Source organism: Pangasianodon hypophthalmus, chromosome 18, assembly GCF_027358585.1.
Source record: "Pangasianodon hypophthalmus isolate fPanHyp1 chromosome 18, fPanHyp1.pri, whole genome shotgun sequence".
NCBI classification, from domain to species: domain Eukaryota; kingdom Metazoa; phylum Chordata; class Actinopteri; order Siluriformes; family Pangasiidae; genus Pangasianodon; species Pangasianodon hypophthalmus.
The window spans coordinates 4,868,208-4,886,694 of NC_069727.1; the positions used below are offsets into that span (position 1 = coordinate 4,868,208).

At 39.1% G+C, this 18,487-nt stretch overlaps 1 protein-coding gene across 1 annotated transcript in view; it reads right to left on the reverse strand.

The window, feature by feature from the left end:
- Positions 1-18,487, reverse strand: part of adipor2 (adiponectin receptor 2) — a 39,860-nt gene that overhangs the window by 16,395 nt on the left and 4,978 nt on the right. Inside the window, exon 2 of the mRNA XM_026923052.3 lies at positions 10,286-10,552. Within this exon, the coding sequence (XP_026778853.1) occupies positions 10,286-10,327 (42 nt within the window). The 5' untranslated portion in view covers positions 10,328-10,552. The remainder of the gene's footprint in view (positions 1-10,285; positions 10,553-18,487) is intronic.

The following is an 18,487-nucleotide window of genomic DNA, read 5'->3' on the forward strand; positions in this document are numbered from 1 at the left end:
TTACATAATGCTAACAATCTAACAGTCTTGTTTTTCTCGTACAGTTTTCTACACAACACTACGTTCCCTCATTCCTGGATCCATACTGACCTGTAAAGTCCATTACTGAACAGTAAATCACTTGGCCTTAAAAACAAGAATTATTTTGTCCTGACAAGCAGCGTGCTGTCCCACTCCACCGGCCCCGTTGCAACGTGCAGCTAAAATGACATTAAATTAGGTTTTGTTCAGCATGAAGTAGCAAATCAATACATGTGCACATAAAAATCGAAGTGGACAATTTGGGCGATTTCTGACTTTGAAAGCATGACTCAGCTTTAATACTCGGGCCACCTGGTCAGAAGAGAAAATTCCCGGGCAGCCAAACTGCACACCCAGCATCTTAGTGGCTTTGTTAGCTTTGTTTAATTTACTCTGTGTTTGCTGACTAGACAAAGGAACCCATATGGTCCAACATTTGTGTCTGAAGCGTGAAAATTAAAGAATACAGTGATGTTTGTGGTAACAAAAAATATTAGTGATGCCTCGATACTGATTGCTGTACCAGTACCATGCTCATGTACTCATACTCGGATCTGTAAAAAAAAATTCCCCGATATCAATATTCGTTATCATGTGACATTATGTAATGTAATCTTAATGTATGTTGTCAAACTGATGAACAGACGATGTCAGAAATGACTGATCTAAGAAGTATTTCATGATTAATGATTAGGGGTGTAATGATGACACAAAAAAATGTGCAATATCAGCATTCAATTAATTATGATCTCATGCAATTGCACTGTTTGAACACCAGAGGTCCCAATCTCCAAAAACCACAGAGTTTAAACATATAGAGCACACACTGTATGTTGTAACTGTTAAAAAGGGCTCTTCAGCAGCTTTCAAGCAACATCAACCCTCTGCCGCTGCAATCTACAGTGCTCAAGAAAGAGGTTGTGGGCACTCGGGCACTTGAGCCGACTTTGGAGCTCTATTTACAGTTTAAAATGATGCCTCAAGCATACGGAGTGTATCGTTACGATCAAAGCAAAGCAATCTGCAAATTGTTTGTGAAAATATCAAGAGGAAGAACAACAGCATTGTCCTTCACTACAAGTCACCTGGTAAAACATCTTACGGCGTTTAAACAGTATCGTTATTAAATTTTGAGGACGGCTGACTGAGCACGCAGAATTTTATCACTGAGCATGGTCGTTAAAAATGAGTGTAAGGTGCTGTGAACTGCAAAAAGGTATTCACGAGTGTGGAGAGAGGCTGTCTCACATGAAAGCAAATAGAAAGCATGTTAGAACAGCAGAAACAACTAAAATGCTTATCTCTAATACTAATGATTTCCATTATATCACTTCTGTACAGGCCTCAGGTCACTGGTTTCCTCATCACATAACATAAGAAGCCTTGTGTTTGTGCGAGATTATCTGATGGACAGGAGGTCATATTATAAACGAGTCTGAAGGGCAGATTAAAATCAGACTCATTAATGATCATCTGCATCATCTATAAGCTACTTTACACTGAAGGACTGTGTACTGTGCAATGCCAAGGTTAGGACAATTCACTCGGTTGTTTGCTGACTGGAAGCAACTGAAAATCCTTGTGCTGTTTCTGGAGAAAGGAAAAGAAATAAATAATCAGCGTACACTAGGAGCAATAAACAGAAGCCCCACTTCACTGTAAGCAGTGCCATTTTTAAAGTCAGGATATTCCTCACAGTGTAATGTAGCTGGAGCAGCCTGTTCCAAGTCAGCTGCTTTGGCTATGTGTTAACTACTAAAGCATTCTCACTATGTACACTACACGCACGCAATGCCTCTTTAAAAGGTTATTGTGTTCTTCTACTAAAAAACAAAACCAGATTAAAACAAAACAAAAGAAATAGTCATGATTATGCTAGATAGATTTGTTTAAATCTCTTGAATGTTACTAGATTGCCTTAACGAGGAAATCCTAAAGTCTCAAACGTAAACAATTTACTAAAAGCATTTAAGGCAGAATCTTAATGTCTGAGCAATTCACTCAAAGTGTCCCTGAGGGGACTGGGGAACTCTTAACTCATGCACTGAAGTGTAAAAAAGGTCCCATGCTGAATGAGCTCATACTCCAGCACTCGCATACAGGGAAACGAACGACTCGTTACATTACATTCGTGGAAAGGCAGAGGTCAGATGTAGCCTTGTCCACTGACGCCATTTTGTTCCTGACTGGAATGGCATGCCACCTGGCTAAAAAGCCGAGAGTTTAAGGACACTTAGTCCACAATAGTGTTTAGCAATAACCCTTGATTTCACTACCAGTTAAATATATGCCTGGAGTACACACAAATGTCGCCAATGATTACACATTTGTCTTTGCTGAAGAGTAACATCATAATTTTTTATCTGTTTAGTTACATTTCCCCATTCCAGAAAATTTAAAGGAACAGTATTATTTCCACATTGCTTTCACACAGCACTGACAGTGGAGTCTGTCACATAACTGTTGTTATAATATTATTAGTTGTTATAAAAAAGTAACTAAAAAAAAAACATTAAAAAATTTAAAAAAATAATGAGAAAGCTAGCACCCATGAAAATGGATCAACACTTCAGCCCAATTAGAATAAAGAATTTAGCAGCACTGTGGCATAAAGGCATTTAAATGATATATTAGAGTTTTATTTTTCTGTTGCCGTTGCCATATTTAGGACTGAAATTCAGGCACAAGGCAAACGTAACTTGAGGTGAAAGATGGCTGTAATGATCCACTTTCCTTCAGAAGAGAATAAACAATACTTCAACAAAGCCCATACTATAGACTGTGATCTTAACGTACTGCTGATTCCACTTTCACTGGCAGGAAACTTAGAAATTTGTGTTTTCATGATATATATATTTATCTCATACACAACCCTGACACAACGTCATACACAACGTCATACACAACGTCTCCTTCCCGTGTAGAGTTCGTCAAAGCATTTAAGAAGACTGAAGCCTACCGTCTCTTCATGTCCAGGTGGATAAAAAGTACCAGAAAGAAATCTTTACTTGGACAACTTCCCAGCTGTCCCATAATGTAGCTAGCTAACATTACTACGAGGCAGCATGAGAGTGCGGATCTGATGTACTGCTGTTTGTTGAAGTCGATTATCAGTAGAAATGAACACTGATGCAGTCAGTCCCTTATTCAGTCCTCAAAATGACAGCGAGTACACAGCGTGATGTCACAGGAAACACAAGCATAGATTAAGTACTCCAACACTTTTAAGTGTAAAGCTGTTCCTGGTTCAAACATTATATACGTCTGTTTATACGGAGGTTTCCTCTGGGCTTAGGAGACTGAAGTGTTAATATAACCAAGGAAACACTTTCTAAACCCTTAGGGAACAAAGATGGCGACCTTGTTAGTCTGCCTTTACATCTAACCGAGCACTAGAATACCACACAACATGATTTACACTTTCTCCCAGTAATAATAATAATAATAATAATAATAATAATAATAATTTAAGAATAAGACCTTTTACTTTCTAAACATACTTTTTCCCCCTCTTTTCTCAGCACACTATGTCCTTCGATGTTGTCTGAGAACATCAGTCGAATAATGGCGTCGACCCACTCAATAATCCTTTACTGTCGTCCCTCACAGGGAAGAAGGTCTGGAAGTCGATTGTAAATCAGCGAGCATGTCGAGAACCATCAGCGGTTTGCTCGCCATCACTCAGTGAAGAAAACTCCACTGCTGCAGAGATTTATGAACCTTTTAATTCTGTGTTGTGCTAATAATTGTGTAATAAAGCAGAACTGTGAGACTACTCGACATGCTGTGCACATTTTTCACAGATCCCTGAAGCCGTTCCACAACGTATGGAGCAGAATGTAAAAGCATGCACAAATCAGCACATAAAAACTCTGACATTTCACTAGAGGTTTAACAAGGCCACTGGCAGTGGGCAGTAAGCCACGAGGCCAGATCTCTCGCAAGCAGTGTCCAGATTTCAATACCATCTGATCGAGGGTAAAAGATAACCATGTATTGGCTACTGCTCGGAGTGTGACATCCATGTGACTGTATCAAAGGTTATACAGACCAAAGCCAATAATGTTTGTCCACTGTGGACTACTTACACTCTTTAAACAGTTAGGACACACACTTGTTATTTTAACTTCTCACTTCCAGCTTTAATCTCCATTGTGTTTGGGGGTTAAAGGTAGATGATATAGGGGGAAAAAATAAAAAAAAAAATCTCCTTTCACCAGCAGATCTCTTTCTCTCTCTCTCTCTCATATATATATATATATATATATATATATATATATATATATATATATATATATATATATATATATATATATATATATATATATATATATAAAAAGTCATGCCTCAGGGAGAGAACAGACATCAGGCTCTCTCCCTCTCTCTCTGCAGTAGTAATGTAATCCCTCCGTTCATAAAAGTCTCTCATAACAAGGTCCACCTTAAGGAGCTACATGTTTAGAAGCACAGGTCTGCTCTCCTCCTGCTAGCTTTTCATTCTGGAAACTGCATTAACACCTAGAAGTGATCTTTATTTAATAATGTCAGGACTTCTGAATGTGTATTTAATTATGTCAGGACTTCTGTATGTGTATTTAATAATGTCAGTACTGCCTTGCCATGGGGCATTTACAAACCTTCATTCTTTTCCCTTTCCATTTCACTCTGTTCCTCAAAACTAGAACATGTTCCATGCTGTCATGTGAACGGTTTCTCGTGCGATCAGGAAATGACCCTTGTACAGAGTAACCTCTGTGCAATAAAACTTGGAGAGGTGACGCATACAAAAAACAGCTCACACAGAGCGCAAGCGCAGACGTTTAAATAAAGCTTTCACTTCGAATACTTTAACAACTTAAGGATTTAATCTTTCTTTAAGATTTAAGCTTTCTTAAAACTAGTCTAGGCTATACAATAAAACAATACGAAAGGCTTCCCTGACCGACTGAAGTTTCTTTTCCTTTTAGAAACGTCACAATCTTTTAAAGAAACAGTAACAGAAACAAGGACATGAATCACCAACACTCAGCTTCATTTTCTTCTCCTAGAATAACACGCATTGGTTAGGTCACAGCCTTTCTTTGTTCAGCAGTTAAGATGTTTTTAGCTAATTTTATTGTCTCATCAGCCTTGCTTGTGTAATGACCTACATTCCTGACTCATGACCTACATGAAACACAATCTGTTTTACACTTGAATGCAGGTTAAGTGCTACATCTAAAACAGGTCCAAGCGTCGTCATATACATATACAGTATATGTAGAATTTAATAGAACTGACCATCAAATCCAAACAAAAAGGAGAAGAGCAGACGAGAGATAGAAAGATAAAAGATGAGAGATAAGAGATAAAGAGTGCAGATCCACTGGGGCGCTCCCTGGGGAACAGACTCAGGTTGAAATTTCCCACATGCGTACCCAGGTGGCCTGAAATCTTTTGTTATAAATTGGGTTGGAACATCTATAGCCACTGCACAAACACCATCTACGAGTGCAAAGCAACATGGCTGACATGGCTACAACCCTCTGAACCTGCGAGTAGTACACCATATGCATGTGGGCTGACGAAGATAAAAGAATAAAAGCAATCACCGCTCTCTTCTGTGTCTTTGACGTTTGCACAAAATCCAATTGCATATGGAGATGCTTTTATGCGTAATGCGTCTCCACAGCCAACGATAAATCTGTGGCTAAAACAAATCACCTGCCCAATTCATCAAGTTTCTAAACACAGAGCGGGATGAGAGTGCAAGCCGAACCACAGATCCGCATGTAAATGAGAAATCCCCGAGAGAAAGCCACAAAACAATTAGTTTTCATCAGAAGACTGAAGTCATTTACTCTTGAAATGAATCAACACCTACGTTTACTAGGACTAGGACAAGAATTGCACACTACAGCTAACACACTGTGATTGCGATACACTTTTACAGCATATCAGTACAAAAACCTGTGATGAGTCACAGTTAGAAATTAGCACTAATTGATTACATTTTCTTCCTTTTTTTTTTTTTTTTTTTTTTTTTTTTAAAATCATGCCAATGCTTTAGAATTTATGAAAACACAGAAAACATGTAGGGCCTCCTATCGTTTATTAATCATTATTGTGATATCTTGCGTCTTGTGCAGTCGTAACATTTACCTGCAGCCTACAAATCTGTAATATTCAGACTGATCGCTTAATTTTAACAAATCATGTTTTCTTCATAATGAAGTATGATGGCTATGTAAATGGGAATAGAGTAAAGCAGCGACGGCCAATCTTATCCGCCTGATTCTACCTTTTTAATCAGTTGATCTTGAACTTCAACTGACTCTCAGGTGTGGCTCCTAAGTGGCTGGAATGAAAACCTGTAGTCACACCTGCCTTTTCGTAAATAAGAGTAAACTGACTGAGCTCAATCTGAATAAACAGATAAGGAGTTTACCTGGAGAACACTTTGCTTAGACTGATGTCCCAGCTAACATGTTGAATTAATGCTACTTAACTGGGAAACGGGAAGTCTGAACTCGGAATTACACTATCTTCGAGATCGGCACGGAGCTACAAAGAGAGAACGACTACACAAACTGTATAGGCAGTGCTGCAGATTTAAAGGTGCGTTAGGTCTCAAAAGTTAAAGTAGGTGGATTCAACATTTGAATGATTTTTTACTCCTTGAACCCGAACCCACTTCCTGCCCATGTTCACAAAGCTCCGCCCCCAGGATCTACAGAGTCCTGCAGATTGTCTATAAAATGACTGATAAGAGCCACATTGAAGCACAAACACACATTCTGGCTCACATGTTAAGTTCCTGAATCATTCAATACACCTGTGCTGTGACCATGGCTTAAATCATTATTTTTTTTATCATGTTTTACATACTTTTGTTATTTACACAAGTAAGAAATACAAAAAAATAGACTATTGTACCTTTAACCAACTAATGTGTCTATGTTGATTGATCTTAAGTAAATGCTACTATATACTACTCGTGAGGTGGTGAATAGTTTTATTTACTGTTGACGGTGTGAGCGGCCATGTTGACATGATGTCATGTGATGAACTCAGGGTTGAGGACATCTTCCCAACTTTCCGAGCAGGAATGACAATTTTTTTTCGTAGTCAGTGTAACAAGCTTTAGTGGTAAACACAACATAACATTAGCTATTTGGCACACTCACAAGCTTGCTGTTATGGAAACGTCAAGAGTAAATGCTGCTCCTCGCATTGGATTACATACTTTAAGATTAACATTAACATACATTTTTTACAAATTGCCAATATTCACAGACAAACAATTCAATCGAGACTCCTAAAGAAGTAATTCAGACTGATGAATATTTTGCATGAAACATATCCACTGAGCTTCGGGTTCATAGGCGTGCCAACTGCGTGTGTCTGAAAGAAAGAACTCAACAGCTCCACATCTCAATAGCTCTAACTGTCCCTGTTCCAGATCAGAGAAAGAACTTTCCATCATTACTTCAGGAAAAAAAAAAAACCCGGAATGATAAGAAAAGAGTCTTAACACTGACTGCACAGTTAGAATTTATTGCTTAAGATCTGACTGCTTAAGCAGTAAATTTACAGCAGAAAAAGGAGACATGGGAGGAAATGGCCTTGTCCTTTTTTTTCTTTCAAACAAAAATGAAATTCTTGGTATAACTATTCCTGGAAGAGCGGGAACACCAGATCTCTGAGACGAGATCACAGGAAACTTTCTTACACAAACTCAGATGTTTTGCTGGATACTGAGAAGCTCACATCACAACTCGATGTTACATAGCTGTAATACCTTCTGTTTAATTGTGTTCTCTCACAGGCTCATCCTGCTTCACAGCATGCCTTAATAAGCAGGAAGGACAAGTTTGGCAGCTTGTTAAAGTGAATTTCATGAAGCTGCAACAGTATGAAATGTCCTTCCACGAATATGTCGAATGTTAGAGAAGTCCTACTTTAACGCTCTAAGCATTCTGAAGAGCAAGAACCATTTATTACTCTGGTTAGGGAAGGATCTTCAGATACATTAGGGACGTAAAACAATGCCATGATCTTCATCTATATCATAATCTGCATCTGAAGTGGGTGTGGCCTAAACCAGAAGGGGTTTTTTTTTTTTTTTGTAAATGAAATATGAACTCAGGTCCCCCGGAAACTCTACAAAGCACTGAAGCAAAAACCTAGGAGTCAACATGGTGTGTGAATTCTGGCTCTGGTCTACAGCTCTACATCACTCGAGTTCATACATAATTAGTCTCAACCAGAAGTTTACTAGTATTTTATTTACTTGTAGCCTAATTTAAACCAGCACTACCCTGACCATACAGTTACAAAGGACCGCCACACGTTCATGTTAATACTGAATGAATGAGGCCTTTGTTTGTCCCGTGAGCCTCATGCCTTCATCGCATGAAAATAAAAACCTTCCACTAACATGATTTTTTTTTTTTTTTTTTGGTTGCATCCCAAGTCCCACAGGAGTCTCGACCTGATGCCTTGCGTACCTTTTTGCCAAGAATAAACAAACAAACAAACCAAGAAGAATAGCATGCCTCCTGTTTGTAGCTGGTTAGAACACATTATCTGTTTAATCCGGCTTAGGGTTGGGCAACAAAAATAACATATCACAATACATTTCTATGATACATGATACGCACCATGTTAGTTGGGTTCGCTAGCAAACTGTCAGCAAAACCGTAGTGAGGTTAATGTTTATATAACGTCTCCAAAAATTATAAAACACTAAAAAAGAGGAATTTTTTTTTTCCTGTGAAAATGTTAACAATGTACAGCTTCAAAGATTTAAAACAATACAAAACCTGAACAACAAAATGCTCCTTAATTTTTAGGAAACAGATTTTTTTTTTTTTTTTTAAATGCTTCTTACATTATTTATTTAATTTAATACTGCACCATGACGTCTCAGAACAATCTGTACAAGCTGTTTTCCATGTGGACTGTTATACAGATCACACAGACAGAAGGAAGGAAGGAAGGAAGGAAGGAAGGAAGGAAGGAAGAGAAGTGGGATGGTGCAGGTGAACAGAGAAAGCCTAACAGTATGACCAGGTACAACACCTGGACCATGACGATCAGACGCACTATGCAAACAAGCCCCATCCAGCACCTGTTACTGAACACTGCGGCCTGTTTAAACTTTCATCACCCTGCTCAGGTTGCTGATGATCTATCACTACCCTGAGAGTCAGTAAGGCGTCTGCTCCTTCTACTGTACTGGGATAGATTTACACCTGCCCCAGTCTGACCACACACCACATCACGGCCTGCGCGGCAGAACATGGACGGAAGATGACGGTGTTTTTGTGTCCGGTTATTATGATGACAAAACATCGTTCGTCGCTGGTTAAGCTAGTGAATACAGCTGCATATGCTAATGTTGCTCAAGCACACAAACCACAAGTAAGGAATAAAAACATGATGGGATTTTCCCACGATAATTCTAGGAAAAGATTCAATGATGTAATGGCGTGCTGTGGCCGGATACGAAGCGGTGTTACCGTTATCACCCCTAAGTTAATTATTTTCCAATAAAAGCAAGTGTTTTATTCCTCTTGTACCACTACAGTTTTTATTACTTAAACTACCTGCACTCATGCCACACCTTTTTATCCATTTATAGTTACATTTAATGTCATGGAACATCCACAAAGCAAGTTAGCTACTATTGTTTTTGTCATATCGCTCACATCGAATATCACATCATATCACGATTCACGAAGGCATTTCTACAAGACACAGTATGTATCACAATACACAGGTTTGCTAGGAAACTTCCAGCATTCAGAAAACCTGCGAGTTGAATGATACTTTTATCTAAAAATACATTTAAACCTGAAAGATTCAGTACATCAACTCCGCTGTTTCCAATCAGTTTGTAAAAGCTCCTAAAAGATAGGAACCATTGGGAATATGTTGTGCAGATATGTCTATCCGAATATACTGAGCAAAATCCACAAAAACATGGAGCATGGATATCCACTACATATCCGAAAAGTATACTGTGACGTAATTTATCCCAGCATCAGTATTATACTGTTGTATCACCCAGCCCTACCTGTTATAGCACCTCTCCTAGACATTTATTTTAATGAAAGGTATTAAAGTGTTAATAAAAAATTCTCAGCCCACTATGATTTCCTGGTTAATTGCCTAATAGATTTATTAGCCATGGCTTGATTTTGTGAAACTCCTGATGGTGAAACATTCTTCGGAACTTAAAGCAGATGTATTAGTGTGATTGCGTGTTGCTGTTCCTCACCTCGTTCTGTGTACAGTCTGACTTGGAGCTGCCTGAGCTCATGGTGTCCTGGCTGTCTGAGGTGGAGTTGCTGGTGCTGGCGCTGTTGGTGTTGCACACTCTGTGTCTCAGGACGAATGCTGGGCTTTCGCCCTTCTCCCTCAGCTCCGCTCCGTCCAGCTTGTCTCCTGGAGTTTCTCCTCTCTCTCGTACTGCTGTTCGACACCAGGATGATTTTGTCCAAACTGTCACCTCTCGCTACCGATGCGCCACGGGGGACCAGAGAACCTGAGAATGCGATATCAGGAGACCATTAAAGAATGCACAATGTGTGTTATTTTTAATGAGTTATTAATGCTCCAGCAGTTAATCACCTCATTATAGAGTTCCAAAGGATACAGAGCCAATTACATATTGTACACCGTAGTGGCTATGAACTCGAAGCCTTTTTAGTGTCAGTGAAGTGAGCGTACTCGAAGGAAAGTAATACTTCTCTCAGTCTCAGCAATGTACAGACAGGTAAACGCTTGAAGGAAAATGCTTAATAAATGATGCTTCTAGACAGTTGAACCACATGACACAATTAAGCAATTAACCTTCTAACATTGCTGAGTTGACCTGAGGATGGACAGACAGAGGGTTCATTACTGGGACATGGATGCAGAGTGCTTAGTGTTTTAATACGAACAGCGACTAAAGTGGAAAAAGCATGCATTAGAGTGACAGAAGATCGACTGTTTGTCTGGCGACTGGATGTAATCAGACTGCATCTGCAAGAACACTCTGTCGACAACTACATGTTTTTTATTTTCCCCCTTTAATCTGGGGATTAGTGTCAATAGGACTTATTACAGAGTTTTCAGCATAAGACTCAGAGGACATCGCTAAATCTATCACTTCAAGCCACATCTCTAGCGTATCAAGAGTCCCAGACGTTTGGGCGCTGCGGGAACCCAGCAGTCTTCCTCTGAATCCCAGGCGCCAAATCAACATCCTAGACAATAACAGACTACACTACTGAGGATACATCTGAGAGAAAATGTTCAGTGACAATAGACAAGCGAATGCCACTGGAAATAGCAGGAAGGCATATCTAAGTCCAACCAGATGGTGTCGTTGACAGAACCTAGAGGGACTACTCCCTAAAAGCTACATGAGGAAAAAATGCTGAAGAACTGAAAACAAGAATAGAAGAGGACATGCGCAATCTAGGAAACATAAGGACTTCTGCACTATTTGCAATCAAGCTGCTGGTCCAACAGAACTTGAAGATGACGAAAGAGTTTTTTAAGACAGAAAAAAAAATGTTAAAGTTTTCTTTTGTGTTAAGAAAATCTCCCAAACAAGGTTAAAACCAAACCCCCCCTTTTTTTTTTTTTAATATTTGTGTGCACTTTTGTATCAGTAGCTTAACTGAAAGTCCTGCTTAAGTACACACAGCACTGTTTAAAGGGAAAACAAGAAGGTTACACCATGTCTCAGTGTGATAATCACATCGGAAGGCACCTGTCTGCCAAGTTTTAATGCTCCCCTGGCCAAACTCATGCCACGCCAATCACTCAATGCAAAGCCTTTCACATGGCCATTCGAGGTAAAGTATCATGGCTAACACTCTGACTAAAGTTCAAGGGCTGAGGAGTTATTCAATCCAAAATCCTGGCTTAGCGCTTTCTCCATATTAATGAACTGGTCCACTTTGCTTTGCCATAAAAAAAGCCTTTCTAAAGGAGGAAGTGGTTGTTGAATCAGTGCTTATTTCACTCTTGTAATTGAAGCAATACTTTGAATAGTCACAGCTGCAAGAGTGTTTCCATCTTCCTCACTCCAAATTTACTCTCATTCTAGCTCAAAAGCATGGCCACAGCTGCAGGCTAAAAAAAAAAAAAAAAAAAAAAAGTTTGGCCTTTGTACACACTCTTCTGGTGTGTCATGGCTCTTGTCCTAGCCAGCAAACAAAACGAGACAAGAACGCTACACCCACGTGGCCTTCCAAACTAAACACCCATCCAGAAGGTGCTAAAGAAGGTCACGCATGCTTATCAAATCAACTCAACAAGCTAAATGTGGAGTCATAGACAAGGTGAAAGTGTGAGAAAAGTGTGAAATGGAATTAACTCTTCAGATCTAACACATAACTCTTTCTATGGGGAAATCCACGGGAAATCTGCACTGCGGCTATGTTTGCTCACACTGAGATGCAATAACGCGTGAAAATGTGTAAGTCTAAGAAGAACTATTTCATTAAAAAAAGATTTCGTGCCAACAGCATTTATGCAAAACTGAAGCATGGGGTCTATGGATAATTATCACTGGTTGACAGTATAACTAGTCATCCGTGGCCAGGATAGTCCAGGACAGCATAATTGGCGCAGCTCTGGATGGGAAAGATGGCAGTACTTTCTCCTCTGTCAATTAGTGCAACAAGAGGCCAGCTAGCTAGTTACCGCATGGGAGGTTCTTCTCGCAGGAATCACGCAAACCTCCACCCTGGTTTGTACAAGTCATGTATTGGGGAGTTAGTGGCACAAATAGTGGGTTTGAAAGAAGCTAAGAAGCTATAGCTAGTTAAGAGGCAAAAGACATGGTGTACAAATTTGTGAGCTGCCATCCTCATGTGTCATTTTGGGAATTTTTAGAATAATTCAGTATCAAGCACATGATCACCAAGAGAGACAGGCTGAACAGCCTTCACTCATCCTTACGCTAGCGGTGGGAGATGTACCATATGAGACACCACAGGAGCTTTTCAATATGGTTTCCACCACAATTCAGCAAAATGGCAACTGACCTACAACCTTACAAGACTTGTCCACATACCCACAGCCATACATCTGCTAAGAGCAAGTGTTCTGACTACTTTATGATTTTTTTTTATGAAAATAAAAGAAAAACAAATCACTCGTTTGGAATAATTTATATCAATAGAGCATCAAGAACAGTAGTTACTCTTGGCACTGCTGACCAATTTTGAACTAAATATTTTTGTAATGTTTTAAACATTAGAAATTATTTTTTCCAAAAAACTAAAAATAAAAACGTCTTGCATGAGATACCAGAAACTTCACACAACTGACCTGAAGACCAGTGTAAGGACGATAGTGCTTTCAGTTATTATTGTATGAGATTTGAGAAATGTGGCAGAAAGCGTAAAGGATGGATCATACTCACTTTTAATTACGTGTACATGTACGCAACATGGCTGCAATTACCAGCATAAATAGTAGAGGCAGTACAGCATCATATGACACTGTTTTCTTTACTGACTAAACAAACTTGTGTCTCAAATCACGTATGTGTACTATTCCACACAGAGTACTAGTTCTCTTATTACATTTTAGTGTTTTAAAAACCTCGCATGCAGCCTTCAAACCTACTGAAATGTCCATTTTGAGTACCAGTCCCCTGAATTTTCTAGATAAATGTCTGTAAAGTCAGAGTTTTTGTTTGAGACGCAGCTCATGACAACATTCAAGATGACAGTGGAAAGCTGTAAAGAGAAACAGAGCTCGTTAGTGTGTTTAATATCACCAGACGGACAGGGACATTTTGGTTCTGACGTACCATCTAGTAGATGACGCTTTTAATCCTCCAGATGTACATAAGATACGTAAGCGGGTACGAGAACAATGCCATTTGCATTAGCGCGGATTCTGAAGTTATGCGTCAAGTATAAACTTGAGCACAAGAGGGTCCATACAGATTCTCAGCAGTACAGGAGCCATGAAAACTGTCTCTCTGAATATTACTAACAAACTCAAACAACTTTTCGGTGCCTGTGATAACTCTCCTGTCTCCACTTCCCCTGCTCCTGCTACAGACACCACAATGGCCTGATTCCACCCTTCTGGAAACATGTGGAGCTCTGACAGGGCCAATTAGGAAGTAAAGAGGATGGAGTGGAAGTGTGTTTGTGCACGCTGCTGAATGAGTGATCGTCAAGTGGTAAGAAGTAGCCTCTCTGCTCAAGGCGAAGAACGCACTTGACCTTTGCTGCAGTTTGAAGACTCGGTAATGACGGAAGGAAATGAAGTTATGAGTTGATAGCATGATGACAGAAAACAAAACATGCAGATGCAGATGTAAAACTCGCTCTACGTAGATAAACGGCTAAACTAGATTCAGAATTGCTGACGTGACCGAAGATTAACGGACAAATCTATACAGGCTCTATTAAAAAAAAAAAAAAAACACTAAAGAGTTTGCTAGACTAACTGCTCTGGTAAACTGGCTGGAAAGTAAAATATTTATGGTAGTATATAATATTTATGACTCAATAAATACTTATGGCTCCTGCAAAAGATATTAAAATAATTATTGAGTAAGTGGTGTAATTTTAATAAAAATTTTAAATATGTATGCATATGTAATTAATGTACATTTTTCATAAAGAGCTCTGACAGAACAAACCAAATCGGTATTATAGTTCAAAGAAGCGATCGTGTGACCTTGTGATTCACTAGCTAAAATTTTAACTGAACCATGAACACATACAACAAACATTTCTGTAAAAGTGTTCTAAAGGCATGACACAAGGATTAAGGGAGTTCGCTATGACTTAATAAAGATTACTCAACATCTCAGATGTCCAAGCAACGATTAAAGTGCAACGAATGAGTTCACTGTGTTGAGAAAATCCCTAAAGACCAGTGAAATCCTTTGTGTGACTAGACGTCACTGGTGCAAGCGAACGACGTCCCGATGGCTTGTATAACTATTAGACCAAAACATCTGACTTTTTTCTGCATGGTGAGAGAGAGGGGGGGAGGAATTGTCCGAAGAACAAAACCAGCAAACCGAGGGGGATGAGTGAGTCCAAACAAAGGCAGATCTCGGAGCTTTACATGCCGTATGACTTGCAGACACACTGAGTGATCCACTCTAAAGGGCTTTTTGTCTTTCGTCTCTCGGTCATAAGACCAGGCTGTAATAACTGACAGTACCCCACTGACAGACAGGGTGCGCAAGAAAAGCAGGTTCTCCGCATGCACAGGAGTGAAATATGAAACTGAAGGGGTGCCAATTACAGCAGCGAGAGTGGGGTTGCGAAAGAGCTGTTTGCAGTAGAGTCAGGAGTCACACTGGCTGGAGTCTTCATGGCCTACTCGACGCCTCTTTCACGCTGCATTGTTGTGGAAATGTACAGAGAGAAAGTGAGAGAGAGAGAGAGTAAGAAAGAGAGAGAGAGAGAGAGAGCAGGAGAGAGAGATACTCTGTTCAAATTCCAATAGCCAAGAAACTACTCTCTATACTTTAATGACTCTCTGTCATCTACATTATTTGAAATGGAGCAGTACATTAACTCAAGGCTACTAAAATGTGTTATAATATTGAAGAAACTTCTTCATTCATGATGTTCAGGTGTCATGGTTAGTCACACTGCATCTCTCTCTCTCTGACTTTTTAGATTATAATTTTCTAGACATATAATCTAGACTTTCTAGATTATAATTTTCCATCTATTAGCACTAACTACTTGTTCGAGTTCCTTACGCTGCGTCCTTCCTCTGTGCACTCGAGCTACAAACTGGGGGAGGAAAGAAAAAAATTTTTAAAAAAAGAAAGAAGTACATGGACGCCTCCATGCACTTCTTTTGTTAGCAAAAGAAGTTCTAAATAAATACTAGTATAATAATACTAAATATACATTGCAACTCATTTAAAAGTGCTGTGTTTCCTGTTGATGCTGTGAGCAGCCATGTTGATTTGACATCACTTGCTGAACTCGGTGTTGAGGAAACCGTCTCAAGTTTAAAAAGTAGGAATTCTGAGTTGAGGCGGCGTTTGGGTGTTTTCATTAGGGTTGCTTTTAAATTATTATTATTATGTACAAGTTCAAGTTATAAGTGCACTCCCAGTGCCGGTCCCAAGCTCGGATAGAGCTGAGGAGGGTTGCGTCAGGAAGGGCAGCCGGTGTAAAAACTGTGCAAAATCAAATATGCAAACCAGTGATCCGCTGAGGTGACCTCTAACGGGAGCAGCCGAAAGAATAACAACAACAACAAGTCAAAGTTATGATAATATCATAACTTGATAGTGATAGTATCACACTACAGCAACCTCCGTTTCTCCGATACTGTTATAAACACGCTACATTGCTGCTTATCTGAGCACGTTCATAACTTTATCAAACTCGAAGGTTATCAAACACACAGAAGAACACGCCGCTGCTGAGCACAGCTAACGCTAACAGCTAACGCTAACAGCTACCTCATTTGGCTAAGCTGCGCCGCAGACTGCCACGCTGGTTAGATTCTTCTTCGGTTCAGCGCAGAAAGCTCGTTATTATAGAAAGTTCATTCTCAACATTATCTTTCAAAGAAAGAGGAACTAAAGGATTTTACTGTGCAAAGATTTAACTGTATAAAGATTTCATAATAATTTGTTTTTCGTTTTCACCACAGGCTTGTGTAGTTTTAAACAGTGGAGACATTTTCAAACAAGCTTATCGGACCTTATCGTAATTTTCAAACTGTAACACCTCTATTCAAAACTGTTATGTTTTTGTGTTAGAATCCTCTGTACAATTTCACTGCTCATGTGCTAGGTGTTAGCTGCTTCTTCAGAACTTATAAAAAGCATGAGTTGTGAAACGGTTTCAATGTGGCTCCTTTCATTTTGTTAAACTTGAAACTTTTGGGTGAAATCTGGACATCTGCCCTCATCTTCTCTCTTTTTCAGTTTCTATTCCGTCTTTCAGAAATGAGAAAACGCCGCACATCTGTAATGCGATGCAAATTTCCCCACGGTTATTTTCTTTCCCTATCATGAGTCGAACAAAAAAAAAACAAAAACAAAAAAAAACAAAAACAAAAAAACCCCAAATTTGTACTACAGTATCAGTTTGACAGGATAAATTGTTTCCAATGTGTTAGACATGACACAGCTAAAACATCCATTACCAGGATTAAAATCGTTATATCTTTATATAATTTTAGTTGATTACAGTTTGTAATTTTACATGATTACAAACTGACTAGAGAAGCTGAATTATTGTTAAAAAAACTTATCTTTAACATTTTTAAATGTTAAAAAAATTGTACAGATGTTTTTCCTCCTCTCAGTGTTGTTTTTTTTTTTTAGAAATGTTTTTAAACATTTTAAGTATTTATGTAGAATTATCAAACAGTTATTTTAATGCCACACTGGAAATTGTTACTAAACTAATATCGTGATACATATTGTGAGAACTGTGATATGATATTTTTCTCATATTGATTTGAACTAAACAATTATTTAGTTATTATTTAATATCATTTAACATCGAGTGGCATGCGGCTCTAAGCGTTTGTCCTCACTGACTGTTTCAGAAACAGCCTGTTAGCCTTAGCGGAGAATTAAAAATTGAGTAAAAATAAAACAAAACAAAAAAAAAAAAAACCCTCACCTAGCCCTAACGATGAACACTGAGTTTATTTTTAAAGCACAGTTACACTGGTTTACTCACACAGGCAGCAGAACCACAATAAGGTTAACTCGTCCTTCACTCCCCCCTTCATGAGCACCAACGTCATACAAGGTGGTCAAGTGCTCCGTTAGCTCTGACGCATGTCGAGCACACACACACACACACACACACACACACACACGCACACACACACACGCGCACAGGCCAAGGTCAAAATGAGCTCTCTGCCTCCAAAGTGAACTCCTAGTCACAGAGTGTGTAGTGACATGGACCACCATCAGCCCTACAACACACACCAACAACAACAACAACACACACAGCATGGGACACCGTGGAGTCCATCTCCTAGGCAACGCTATGACATGTTATGGAATTATGGGATGTGAGGCATTGCGCCGTCAGGCATCCGTGAACAGAACAGAGAAGCTGCGTCGCTCGCGCTTTAGTCCAGATTTCAGGCATTTCTACTGAATGCTGAGATACGTATTTAATCATCTGAGCGTCTGTCTGTCCATCCAGTAACACTCTTCTCTCATCAATAACGCAAACAAATGTAAAAAAAAAATATATATATATATATATATATATATATATATACACACAGCTTTTCCTTCCTTCATTTTAACCACCTTAAACCAGCTGTCTGGTTTGCAGGATGACTGGATGAAGGCAATATGGCACAAATATCACATCCTAACACTTTTATATAATATTTAAGTCTGCAGCCAGACTGCACTAGTGTTGCATTAATATATAAAATAATGATTTAACATGCAATATCTACAAAAAATGAATTATTTAAAACAGAGAATACTGGA